At 35.3% G+C, this 13740-nt stretch overlaps 1 protein-coding gene across 8 annotated transcripts in view; it reads left to right on the top strand.

The window, feature by feature from the left end:
* LOC119635015 (STE20-like serine/threonine-protein kinase) overlaps window positions 1-13740 on the top strand; it is a 40297-nt gene that overhangs the window by 5358 nt on the left and 21199 nt on the right. For 4 of the 8 annotated variants that reach the window (XM_038029517.1, XM_038029513.1, XM_038029519.1 and 1 more), the window contains exons 1-3: window positions 5306-5981; window positions 13243-13438; window positions 13509-13708. In XM_038029517.1, the coding sequence (XP_037885445.1) occupies window positions 13281-13438; window positions 13509-13708 (358 nt within the window). In that variant the 5' untranslated portion in view covers window positions 5306-5981; window positions 13243-13280. Of the gene's footprint in view, window positions 1-5305; window positions 5982-13242; window positions 13439-13508; window positions 13709-13740 lie in introns of those variants that run through there. The other 4 variants (XM_038029514.1, XM_038029515.1, XM_038029520.1 and 1 more) reach the window with 2 other exon arrangements.

The raw sequence follows: 13740 nt of genomic DNA, 5'->3' as shown, positions 1-13740 counted from the left end.
CCCGCATATTCTATTAAAGACTCCATAGTCACTTTAAACAAATAACGTAAAAAAACGATCATTCGCTTTTAACACTTCAGCTTATCAAAGTTATTTTTTGTTTCGTTTCCGTTTCCGTTTTCTCTGTTAAGGTAAAAACTGTCAAAGGCTCATTCGAATGCGAATATAATTTTCTTGCTTATTATTTCTATTTCTACCCATCAATGGCGGGTACAGCCGTACTCCCACTCTGTCTGCAACACTCAAGTTAGGTACCGTCGTCCCCATGGGAAATTGTCCGCAGAAAACTTTCTGGCTCATTATGGAAACGTTCTATGCTGAGTAAGGTGTCCATGCAAAGTCAAACCATTTGTAGAAATGTGCGTTTTTCATCAAAACGGAAATAATAATAGTAAGAATTTGCCGTTAGTTCCGAAATGCCAAGTGGTACAAACAATCGAGTGAGAATTGGAACCGCGTAATTTTGAATGAGTGAACTATTCTCTGGCCTTGTGCTTTATGCTCTATTTCAACAATTGGAGAATCTCGCACTCTGTCGGGATTAGATCAAGAATCACCTTATTGCCAAAATCATGTTTACGTCTTATAAGAACAAAAAGATCTGTCACTAATTGAATATAATCTTGCGTCTACTTAAACACATGTTTTCCTTAGGCAGTAAACGCGTAGGATTTTTTTATATTCACATAGTACATTATATGGTTTTATCAATCTATATTCGAGTAATATTTGAAATTGATGCACTTATCTATTTGTGTCTCTCTGCCACGGACTAAATCCATTCAGAGCCTCTGACAAAGCAAAAAAAAAAATATAGGAGATTTTCTCAATATACACTACATACAGGGCCCTGCTGTTTGTCCTTCTCGTGCATTAGTGACTCGTTTAGGAACTTTGTAGTTAAACGCGCGTCTAGTTTGATCTCGAAATTTTGCAGGAGATATCTTCACTTTTGCGAACGGGAGAATGTTTACCACGGCTGGACAGACGGACATGTTTAAGTGCATCTCAAATTTGGAACTGGTCAAGAGTTCATGCACTTTACGCGGATTTTGAAAATTGCCTTTGCGCGTTATAATGATGTTAAATAAAAAATTAAATCTTGATATTTTATAATATTGAGTAGACCTGATTAATTTTTCCCATATTTGTACAGATTCTACGTAGAATGTATGTTCAAATATTTGCAGATTTATCTGTTGTAGTTAATGAGTAATGAGCAAAAAACCAAGTTTCTATTCCTTTTGAAAAACGGGAGTGCTCTCAGTTCATTCGGCCGATTTGGATCATTTTCAATACCAATCTGCATGCGAGAATTTCAAATGTATCTGTCCAATCCGTTGTCGATACATGCTTAAATCGATTCAGAATTTGATACTGATTAGGAACACATGTATACTTTGTTTGTGTGTCTGAGCCTTCCTTCTGGTCGTTGCAAATGTTTTGTTAACGGGTAATTTGAGATAAAAATTTATGAGCTTTTACATTAGACGGTCTATAAATAAAATATTTGACCTGAACCAACCATTCAATAGCCCCTTTTCATGATTCTTAAAAACATCCAAGAATCTGTTAAATATTAATAACTGAGCCATTTTCTTTGAAAGTGGTGTAAACCCATGACGTAATGACATGAAACTTTCCGGGTGCTACGTAGGATGCATATCGGACGAAAACTTCTTATAACTTCCAGTTGATTGAAAACTTATTTACACTATAAGATGCTGCTGCCCTTTTGCGGGTGGAAAATCTATTCGTTTACTCTATGTGTCTAAGAAGTTACGTCGCCAGAGAGACTTTGAGCAGGAGCGTTTCCTTTCAGAGGCATTTCTGCAACCATGATTAGTGTATCTTTTTGAGCGATTACATGCCTCGTTTTGGTGCATCTTCTACAACAAGTTACGAAAAGTGAAAGTAGACAGTGTGTGTCCGAGATGCGTTCAGAGTTGAAGGAATGAATTGTAAGCGATTAATAGAATAGCAACTTTAACCTACCCCATGTGTCTTCAAGCAAATGGAACTGTTGAACGGTTTATATGGACACTTGCGTTATTGCGTCTCCTTACTCGCGCAGACCTTGTGTTTCAGATTTCCGAGCGACAGTGCAACTCTTAATTGTAATAGTAATCCGTCCGATGTCCTTTCAAAATTAACGCGAACACTGCCCTCCGGTCATTTTGAACCACTTTTGAACTATGAATGTAAATTTCCTGACCACTTGTGTGTAGTTTAAATTAGAAACATAAGCAATGACATAATTATTCCGAGCATTCTCACAAGTGACTGAAACTTGTGACGTGTGCTTTTCTTTTCACTTGGAGGTATTTTTTTGGGGGGTTTGACGTGTTATAGAAGGGCGCTGTAAAATTGAAGCTAATGGAGCACTTCACACGTGCTTGTCCAAATATTACACACACCTTCAAATTTAAGTCAATTCAGTCATATGCACCATCACACCATTAATACATAATAAGGGCTTGTATATGATGGCAATCCTCATTGTCTATAGTAAACTGTAACTTTCATTCACATACCTATCTCCTCCTCCTCCTCCTCCTCCTCCTCCTCTATATGTTTTCTCTTTAAATGTTAAAAAATTAATTTTTTTTAAAATAGAGAAATAGATGTGAAAAGACAGACACTATTTCCAATCATTTGTGTTGACACACATACATATTTTTAGTTAGTTTAGTTAGCTATAGTTAAGAAGCGAAAGTATTGAAATGAAGAGTAAGAAATTCGTTGGCCCATCAAAATGCTGCCAATCGCAGTTAGCTGCCATTGCATACTATTGCGTTGTAACGTTGCGTTGTAACGTGAGAGGAGAGACAACTTGATTTATGTAGTATGCCTAAATTAATATTCTATATATTTCCGTATAACTGTTTCTCGCACTTCCTTTTTCGGAAACATGATTTGTCAGTTGGTAAAATGCATGGATCTACACAAAGAGGCAAACATGTAGAACATGAAAGCGCAGAGATGCTGAGTAAACTCAACTAGAGTCAATTGCACAGAAACATTAAGTAACGGAATTTCCTTTCTCACTCCCGTGACTATTTTAACGGCATGAAAATTATATAATCTTTTTTCCATTCGGTGAGTGTGAAAGCAATACGCGTTACCATCAGAAGAATTTTTGTTGCATTCATGCTTTTATAGAAAACTCAAGTCGAGCATGGCATCTATATATAGCCATAGACATATATATATACATGTAGGTGTGTAAAATTGTGCAGACATTGTCGACTGACATTTAAGTTAAGCATTCCTAAGTGTTACAATTTAAGGTTGTTTGCAACATTTCTAAGCAGACAAAATGCTCACGTTTTCTAATAATTTATGCTTTTAATCGTCTTTAGCGTCATATTAAGTTAAAATATATTATAAGGAGGACTTTTAACATTAACAACTATTACTTTTTTTTTTCGATCTGAGGAATTTGTATTTCGCCCACTATACTATGGGAATATATGTATGGCGGTACAGAGGGGTTGTATTTTTGCTTGTTTTTTCCCCCGTGTTTTGATTACAAGTTTCTTTTAATGCCGGCGAGTGGGAAAGTCCCTCAACAATGTTAGTGGCTTTAGTAGTGACTTTACTAATAACTTTTTGTCAACGTTCGCAGCTATCGCAGCTATGCAGATCTAAATTTTTCCGATAAGCGAACTCTACGAATTATTGTGATTTGTTCGATGTTTTTCTTCTTTGGGCCCTTTTGAATAATTGAGCTCCATGAAATCTTTGCTCGAAACTTTTATCTGGTATTGCGTCGCAACAATTTTTTTTGAATGTTCGCACCCATTCATCGTAGCTATGCAGATCTAAATTGCCCCGATAAGCGAACACTTCGAATTATTGTGATTTGGTCGATATTCATCTTCTTACTGCATGTTACTCTCTTTTGAACCCCTATGAACCCCTATGAGTTCCATGAGATCTTTGCTCGAAACTTTCCTCTTGGATCGCATGGGGCCCACGATGTCTAATAATGTAGTGGGCAGAATTGTACAACGACTCATTCTTGAGAGCATCAATTCACTTGACATGGCATTAAGTTCCTTTCGGAAAAGTTTCTTCGTTGACTTTGTAAATTTAATCTCCATAAGAAATAATATAACAGCAATGTTCGAAAGCTCATTATGGCGAAATTAAACGCTGCGTAGTTTGTATCAATTTGCTCGGAATTCCCGAGCATAGATCACACTAAAAGTCTCCAAAATCAATATTGTTGTAAAACTACTCAGAAGAAACTGTCTCGCGTCCACTAACGCCTCGATACTATGTACCGGTAGGGCATTTCTTAGTACATCTTTTTTGAAACCTAAAACTACCTATAGTGGCCTACATTACCGTCTACAGTTCGCTTGCTTGCTTTTTAATTGCATGTATTTAAAATAGTTTTTGAAAGTTTTACCTCTTATGAGACTGGAAGATAACCTTTGCCCCTGCGCTCTTGTTCAATAACAGATTTTGACCAATTTTATGTCAGCGGAAGAAAGTGGATTTGTAATAATAAGAAAAAGCGGAAGACACACACACACACACACAGAGAGAGAGAGAGAGAGAGAGAAAGAAAGAAAGAAAGAAAAAAAAAAAGAAAGAGGGTACAAGAAACTCTCACAAGCTGATGATTTCTGTTTAGCAAGTTGTTTCAATGCTCGCTTATTGAGCAATATTTGGCCAGCAATATGAAAGGAGCTATTAGCTTAGTTAGCTAAACAAACAGTCAAGCAGACATCTAGACAGCCGATGCAATGGCTAAATGTGTAGGAATGCATACGTACTTAACAAGCTAACCAATACCACATAGAATGCGCTCTTCCTCGCTCTCATCTCTCTTTTAAAAATTGAAAAATTTTATTTTTAGTAAATTTCGTAGACGACGGCGATCCAAAAATTTTCAGTATTCAGTACATTTTCAAAAATTCATCCAATGGTATGGTTCGTATACGCACACAACCTATATCTATATCTATCGGTACAATAATAAATAGAGAACGCGGAACATAAGAATTTTTTATATTTTTCAAAAAAATTAGTCGCACAAATAGTAATAAACGACATTTCTACCAAATATACATGTATATATATATACATGTGAGCATGTGTGCAACATCAATCTTTTTTGAAATATCTATATACATGAACATAGGACATATGTGTACACATGGATGGTATAAATTTAATTAGTATGTCGGCGGTTCAATAAATTGATTGGAATTTGAATCAAAAAACAAAAAAAATTAAAAATTGAAAAGAAAAAACCCGTCGTAAGAGCTTTAGTTTGAAAAATTAGTGTAAAAATTTTGAAAAATTTATTAAAAAAAAAAAAAAAAATAAACATTTTATCCACACATATATGTATGTGCATATGTAAGTATGTACCCTATGATTGAGATTTTCTGTGGTCGCTTTTCGCATTAAAAATTTCAGTTTTGTATTACACGCTCGTTATTGTCGTTTCAATTCGTTATCGCTCATTCGCCTAAAGGAGACAAAGTTTTCAAATCAAAACGGTTTGTTTCTCTTGCGTGCTTAGCTAAAAGTTATTTTTAAAATTTTGAAAATAGAAAAACAAATCTTAAAACAACATATTGGAGAAAGAAATAAGCAGCAACCGACTGAAGGCACATAAATCAACACATATTTTCAAAGACCATCCATCCATCCACTCGCTGCATAACTAAACTAACCAACATGCAAACACAAACACAAACACACACACTCACCCCATATGTGTACATATATATAACTATAAAAAAAGGCTGTGCTTTCATTTAAAATTAATTTCCACTTTGGAAACTAATGTAATTGTTCCGAAAAAAGAAGAAGTGAAGAAAGAAAATAAAAATAAAATAAAAATAAAAATAAATAAATAAATAAAAGAAATCTGAAACAACGAATAATACACAAGGCCAATATACGATACGAACGGGAACTGCAACTATGTAAACGTACTCTTCTTCATACGTTGATATGTAAGTGAAGTTTTTGAGTGCGCGCGTGTATGCGTGTATATTCTTCTTCCGTAATACATACCTATTTTCATACGCATACATATAAACGCATATAGACATCGATATGTGCATATGTTCAAGTATTTATACTCACTAGCCGATATATATATATATATATATGCGTGTGTGTGTGTGTGTGTGCATCTCCTCTGCCCGTAATCATAAAATGTACACATAAACAACACTAAATACTTTGGTATTTGGTATATAGTTGTCATGTGTGTCTACTCACAGATGTACAAATGCGACTACGAGTGTGTGTTACTTTGTGCTTTTCGTTCTTTTTGCCAAAAAAGCAAAAAAAAAATACAAAAAAAAATAATAATAAATAAATAAATAAAGAGAATAAGAAAAAGAAATTTTAAAAACAAAATACAAAATGGCCAACGAATCGGTCATTTCCTTCTAAAGTATATCGTGCTATTTCGTTTTTCTCATTACCATTACACACGATCGATCAGTCATAACAATTAAAAAAAGAAAAAAGAAAAAAAAAAAAGTAGAAACGAAGAAAAAAAAACAAGTGCAAAATTTCCTAGACATTTGTTGTTTGTTTCACATACCTATTGTTCGACGAATAAATGAAAATTGTTTAAATTAAGCCGGTCCAGGGTGAGCAAAGTAAAAGTTACTGCGAAAACCAAAAAACAGCAAGAAAATCTTGAAAGAAACTTGACGTTCATCAATTCATAAATCGTTAAAATCTTAAAGCCGCCCCTTTCGTCGCTAATACTAAGCATTGCATCTTTAACAACTTGTATTACGTAAGCCGCCGCAGTGATCCTTTTTCGCATTAAAAGGAAAACTTCTTCTTCATAGTCAGTCCAATCAATCATAATAACGGAAATGCGACGCCGCTGTTTGCCCTACGTGCGATCTGTAATAGGAAAAGACTTTCGCTTTTATAAAGAGTTTTCATAGCATCATCAGTTAAGCGGTTTTATCTCCGGGAATAAATTTTCGGTTTTGCAATTCGTGTCGCAAAATTTCCTAAAGTATGCGTTGCTTTCTTTGTTATACATTGTCGCATTGTATGTAAATATTTCTGCGTCTCAATGTTTCGCTTTACGTTACCGCGACGAGAAAATATTCACCATATTTCGAGTTGTTCGTCATAAATTTATATATAATACGATCTTTTTATTACTTCTTGTCTGATCGTTATATTGTGTGCTGTCTAAATATTTCCAATGTAATCTTTAGCGAGTTGTTTTCACTTTTTCACCGTAAACTTTATAAAACATTTTTTGAATCGCTTTAATCATGTCTGTCCGCATGTCCGTTTAATATCTGCCCGCGTATATGTTATGTTCAATTTGCAGGGTTGCAATTTCGAAGCTATTTTGACGATATTTGCTATCTATTTTGGATTAAGGGCGAACATTTTTACAGCAATTCCTTAAATTACGTCTTTTTTCTGCTACTCCTTCTACGTGAACAAATTGTGCCATTTTCAAAAATTGTCGAGAAAAATAGAAATAAACAAACACAAAAATTATATTCCGAACTTTTTACTACACCCTTTTACACACGTTATTCTAACAAAGGATGAAAGGAGAAAAAACTGCGGGCGTGTCTGATTTGTCCCTTGCATTTGCAGAAAAAAAGTGGAAATTTATATCGTGTCTCTGTTGTAGTTTATGGGCAAAAAGCCATCTTCCATCTGCATCCATTCTCCAAACCCTCCTACTTGGCAACCATGTCCACATACCGAATTGTGAGAAAAGATTACTTCACCCTGTCGCGATATTTGGTTTTTGAGTCAACATACATAGCTTGTCGGTTTCTACTACTCTCCAAGTCCGTTTATTTGATACCCAAGAGAACTGCTACGGTCCACCATATTTATTTTAGAAGCAACGTATTTTTAGACAGCGAACATATTTGCGAATCCGAAGTGCCCGGAATAATTTTCAACATTCTCGCCCTGTTTACCTTATGAGCAGTAAACAGAAAACGCCAAAAAAATGAAAAGTTTGCTTATTTACTACTTCGCGCGGGCATTGTCCTTTCTTTTTTCTTTTCCCTTTACTCCATAAAGTAAATATAGGATATTTCAGAGATTTCTATCTAATGAAGAAAAACTCACAAATTATTGTTTAGAGAACTTGAGCTGCCTTCAGTTCACTCTCTGCTGTAGACGTGTGCTTTGTTCAATTTATCTCATTCTCAAGAACTTCCAATGGTTTCGTTGAATTTGAAGCCGATATATCCATTTTGCGAACAGTAGAGCAGTGTTTACCACAGACGGACAGAGAGACGTACATGCTTAAATCGATTTAGAGTTTGATGCTGATCAACAGTACAGCAAAGCTTCCGTCTGGCAAAAGAGAATGTAACACTCACTCGCGAGGGGAATAAAAACAGCCTTCCTATATGTAACTGTAGATTGATCACAAAAATTTGAATAGGATGAACTAATCTTTTACCTCATTTCATATAAAGTCCTTCACGCAAAAAGTAAATCTTTGCAATAAAAATCGGTTCACATTCACTATCACAAAAAAATTAAGTTTGCCAAGGTTACCTCACATAGATCTATTATCTGTTTTTCAGAGATTATGCCACGAAAAGTAACCCTCTATATGTGATTAGAAAGGTGACTTTTTTAATATCTTATAACGAAAATAGGCCAAGACTAATAGCGTCTTCTCTGACAAGAAAGTTAGTTATGGTAAATTTGGACAAAGTCAACTTCCATTTCGGGCCTGCTGCCATGAAAGGTATGCTCTTTTAAAAGGAAACGAGATTTAACTTTTCGTACTATGTCACGAAAATAATTAAAAAATTGTATTAGCCGAAGCAGTATAGTGGGTGCAGGGTGGTGGTCGACTTCTGTCGAATCGTAAGTTTTTTACTTGTTTTCCTATGATTTGTCAGCCGTTACTTTCATAAAATTTAATCTCACTACTCTTTGGTCATTACATTGCTATGAAGCATTCGATCCGTCTATTTATTCTCCTAGCGAGTAGAGACAACCTAAGTTCGAAGCATTTCTTGCACAATTTATAAAATGATTCTCTGACAAATTATGATAAAAAATTTGATAAAATTTTAAATTCAAATAAAATGCAAAGAATTATCTTTGGCGTTAATCTGCTTCTTATCTGAAAGATACTTCGCTGACATTTCATTTCGAAGAAGATACGACTCTAGCGGTGCCAGACTTGATCAACCCAATGTTTAACCGTCTTTTCGTTAATAACATGATGAGTATCTCGGCTTCAAAATGCATTCATTAATTTTTGCTAGTTGTTTATCGGCTCAAATCAGAGCCTTTTCATATTCTCAAAGAAAATTATGCAAAAGCATTATCTCACATAGTGTCCGAGACCAATTCACGGAACCATTTCGTGCAATGAGTATGAGAGTATGTGGCAACAACTCATCACAAACAAAACTCGTACTTAACATAAGCAAAATCAAGTTTTATTATATCCACCACTGTAGGGTCTGCTCACCAGGCTTTCTTTTTTTTAATATATGTATGTAACAACCAAAAGGGAACCCTATAATATATATGTATCCTCGATCAGCGTGTCTGTCCGTCTGTGTAGTGTTTGTTGCTGATACTCTCTTGATCGCAAAAAAAAAAGGTGTGGGCGTCAAATTCGGTAGAAACATTGGAAGTTTTTGTCCACACACAGGTATATTAAGTCGTTGTGCTTGTCGAGCTAATGAATTGATCGGGTATGAGTTTGGGGAATCAATGTTTTGGCAGAAAAAAAAAAAACTCGATCAATTACTAATTGATTCAATTATCATTTGCCAAGCAAACGATATTTTGGCGATAATCATTTCATAATCGCATTACTAATGTTTACTGGGTTGAAGTAGCAAAACAAAATGTCTTCTTATTCTCACCGAAGGTCGGGAAAGAAATTTCACATTTGTCAGATATTAAAAGAAAACTTTCCAATCTTTTTGTGTTGTTGTTGTTTGACTCGCTTTGACATACAATTTTCATAAAAAAATATCTCACGCGTTTTATTGGCTTTTCATACCTAAGGAGGAGGAGGATATGGTTGCATTGCATTGCATTGCATTGTTCGCAGCACCCTAAAGTAATCTGCAAGAGACTTTCTAAAGTGCATATATATGTATGTATGTATGTATGTATATATTCAATTGGGATCAATATGTGAATCGGTCTTGTCTGTTCGTTTAGGTGGCTGTCTCTGTTAAACGTTTTCCCGATTGCAAATATTCACATGTATGTAGAGATTGTTGAGCGCTCTTTCGCAAGCATGGTCTGTGACTATACGCCGCACAACATATTGAAAACTGGGAAATTTTCCTTTCATTTCTTTGCTTTTTACTCATTACTCATAAACTATACATAACTACACACACGCACACGCACACACACATTATATAAAATTATAGAATAGAAATTTGTCCGTTTGTTAATCAATCATGTCTTCTGAATAATATATCGAAACTACTGCTGCAAGTTCCTTTACTTATTTTACTTTAAAATGTCATTTCAAAGGATTTGTTAAAAATGTCAATGAAAACAATACAAATTGTCGGAGTTATGATGTGTGTATACCATTTCTAGAAATCGTGTTTTGAAAAAAAGATTTCAAAGTTTCGAGATTCAAAATACACTATAGGTATGAAAAAATAAATAAATAGGAAATGCGAGTTGAGATAAAACTTGTTGTCACATCTTCTGCGAAATTCAAAGTGTCCATGGAAGTCAAGTCAAGTATTACCGATTAAGCTATTGATTTTCTGTTTTATTTACTATAATATTTCTTCGCAAACAATTTTCCGATTTGGTTTCGTTCGTTGCACTCCTCCTCATATTTATTGCTTCATTGTTGTCGCATAAGAATGTTCATTAAAAAGCATCCAAGACCCTTTTCAGTACCAAATTATATAGTGCCTCACAATTAAAAGCAATCGCATATAAATTCGTCTCCGTTTACGGCTTAATAAAAACGCCCCCCCCCAAGACCCGCGTTAAGTGAAAAATTTCGCTCAAACACACTCGATTATCTTAAATGGAGAATTTTCAAGAAATAAAGATTTCGTGCGCATCGCAGATTTTTATTTCATCAGTTTTATAACGTTAGCTTATGGCGGTGGCGGTGGCGATGGCGATGGCGATGGCGATGTAATAAAGCAAAACTGTGTGATAACAAAGAAATCCCCGCGCTGCAGGAACAATATGCGATAGGATAGAGGGAATTTATGAATTTTATTCGCTTTCAGTGAGTCGCGTAGTACTCTTGCATTTGTGCATAAACGTCAAGTTTTGCATTATGTTGGACATAGCTTTTGGTCCAGGGAGATATTATTTTATGCTGCTCATCTCGGGACAATTTCGTGAAAAATACGATTGAAAAATAACTATTGAAAATTGAAATTATTTATTGTTTCCTGTCGGCTTTCAATGTACTTTTTATTCACAGTCCTGTCTCTTGTTGGCCGCTATTTTTCAAATCATTTGTCGAAAGAATACTTGCTATATAAAAGCTATCTATCAAACGACCCTCCTTTTTGGATCAGTGTCATCTGTTTTAGAACACGTCCTGTGGGCCGAGGTGGCCTACCTCTGAGCGTTTTCTTATCGAAAAACCATCTTAGGGCGTCTTTTTTGCATATTGGAACCACTTTCCTGTGAGTGTTTGACTTAGTAGCGCTAGTAGTTGTTGAGTCAGCAAAGATTACATCAGCTCTTCATGCGCTGCACTCACTTGTTATCTTCGGGGTCGCCGTGCATACTGGGCTTTATGTGCGCTTCACTTAGGTCTGTATCACTGTTTCAGCAACACATCTCTTCCAAATAAATAATGAAAGAGGAATAGCTGCCGCCTTTTTTTTTTCGCACAAAGCTTGACATATGAAGGAAAGGTCGAAAAAAGCGTACTATTTGAAAATTGTGCGGATCGGTGCACTTTTTCGACCGCTTCCCATATAATGCATTATTTTGAAAAAGTCGTGTGAAGTATTTAGTGGAGACCGTGGCCCACTACAATACAGAGAAAAAAAATTGAGGAATTAAGTAAGATTCTGCACCTACGGGTTTTCTCTTCTTGTACATAATTATGCGATTATTCCAGCAACTGATAAATTTATTTACCTGTCGCAAGCGTAAATATTTTATTGATATGATGGCGTTCAATAAGAAACAAAAGCTCTTATTACAAATTCTATCGCTATTACATATTACAGTCATCGCGCTGTCTTCCTTTCTTGTGTTGTTTTTTATATGCTGCGCCACTTCATTGGGACAGGTTACATTAAGTTTGCTCAAATATATGTAACGTCATGACAAATTCTTTGACAATTTTTTTTGCGATAATGACATCTTTTAGTGAAGCAATGACAATGACGTACCAGTTGAAAAAGCTTTTTTGTGTGTTGTGGTTAATTCGGGCCACGTAGATGTACTTAGGACTCCTTCCATGTAAGAGAGGCAAGCCTTTGCAAGGGAAGAAATTCAATTTTTATATTTTATGACGAAAATATGTGAAAAATAAAATCAAGGGTATGCGGATCCCTTACCTTCCCCAAGAAACTCCTCTAAGGGGTGTCAGGAAAGCAATACTTTATTGAGCAACAAGAACTTGTTTTTCTTCTTTATGACGCATAAAAAACTCATCCTTACCAAATATGGATAACATCGGTTCAGTTAATGCTGCGTTTACGCTGCCTTGTATTAAGCGAAGAGGCTTGCTTTGCGTTTGGTGGCCAGCCTTCCTGACTGCAACCTTTTTCGTTTGTTAAATCTAGGCTGAAACTCGAGAATGCATACGCCCAATTTTAGCTCTTTACTTTAACTTAGGCCAGCTGTATGACGACAGACGAGTAAATCGTGTTTGTGGACCGATTACATCAAAGTCTTTTAAAACCCTAAGTGTAAGCAAACAGTGCATTCGCCATATTTCGATTCGTTAATGTAATAACGGAAAGTTATCATATATGGCGATATTTATATATAAACTTGAGGTGATTGTAACTCGTTTGAGACCATGGAATGGCGAAAATTCATTGACTTCATTGATGTCCAAAAGACTTTTGCAAATAAAAAACATATAGAACCAGTTGTTGTTTGATATTCATTAATATTCCATATGCAGAGATGCAGCTTCACTGTAGCTAAGTCTGTAGGAAGTATTTAAAAATATTTTCAATTTTAAAGTGAAATGTATTTATGTCACAAATTTAAAGAAACTTCCTATGATAGGTTTTTGTTTCTGTACAATTTCAGTCAATTAAGATAAAAGAAACTTGCGATATAAAGTAAACATGGTTGTGGGAAATGTAGACACAAACGCCGGTGCGGCCGAAGCTAATAATGCACATCCATCTGGCATTCCACAGGATCAAATAGACAACATAATGAGTGGAATTGCAAATACAGGCGATGTCAAGATGAACAATCATAGGAAAAAATTACGACAAAGGTACGATTTTATATTTTTCACTTACGCATATGTAAATGTGTTATCATCTAGTTTATGTGTTTTCATTTAGATTTGACATAATTAAAAAACTGGGTCAAGGTACGTATGGAAAAGTGCAACTTGGTATTAACAAGGAAACGGGGCAGGAGGTTGCCATCAAGACCATAAAGAAGTGTAAAATCGAAGCCGAAGCTGATTTAGTGCGCATTCGGCGCGAAGTACAGATAATGAGCTCTGTACAGCATCCGAATATTATACATATATATGAAGGTGAGCGAGTGGTTTTGCAACATAAACCACAT

This window comes from Glossina fuscipes, unplaced genomic scaffold (assembly GCF_014805625.2).
Source record: "Glossina fuscipes isolate IAEA_lab_2018 unplaced genomic scaffold, Yale_Gfus_2 3, whole genome shotgun sequence".
Lineage (NCBI taxonomy): Eukaryota > Metazoa > Arthropoda > Insecta > Diptera > Glossinidae > Glossina > Glossina fuscipes.
Note: the sequence above shows the minus strand (reverse complement) of the source record. Positions and strands in the feature narration are given on the sequence as shown.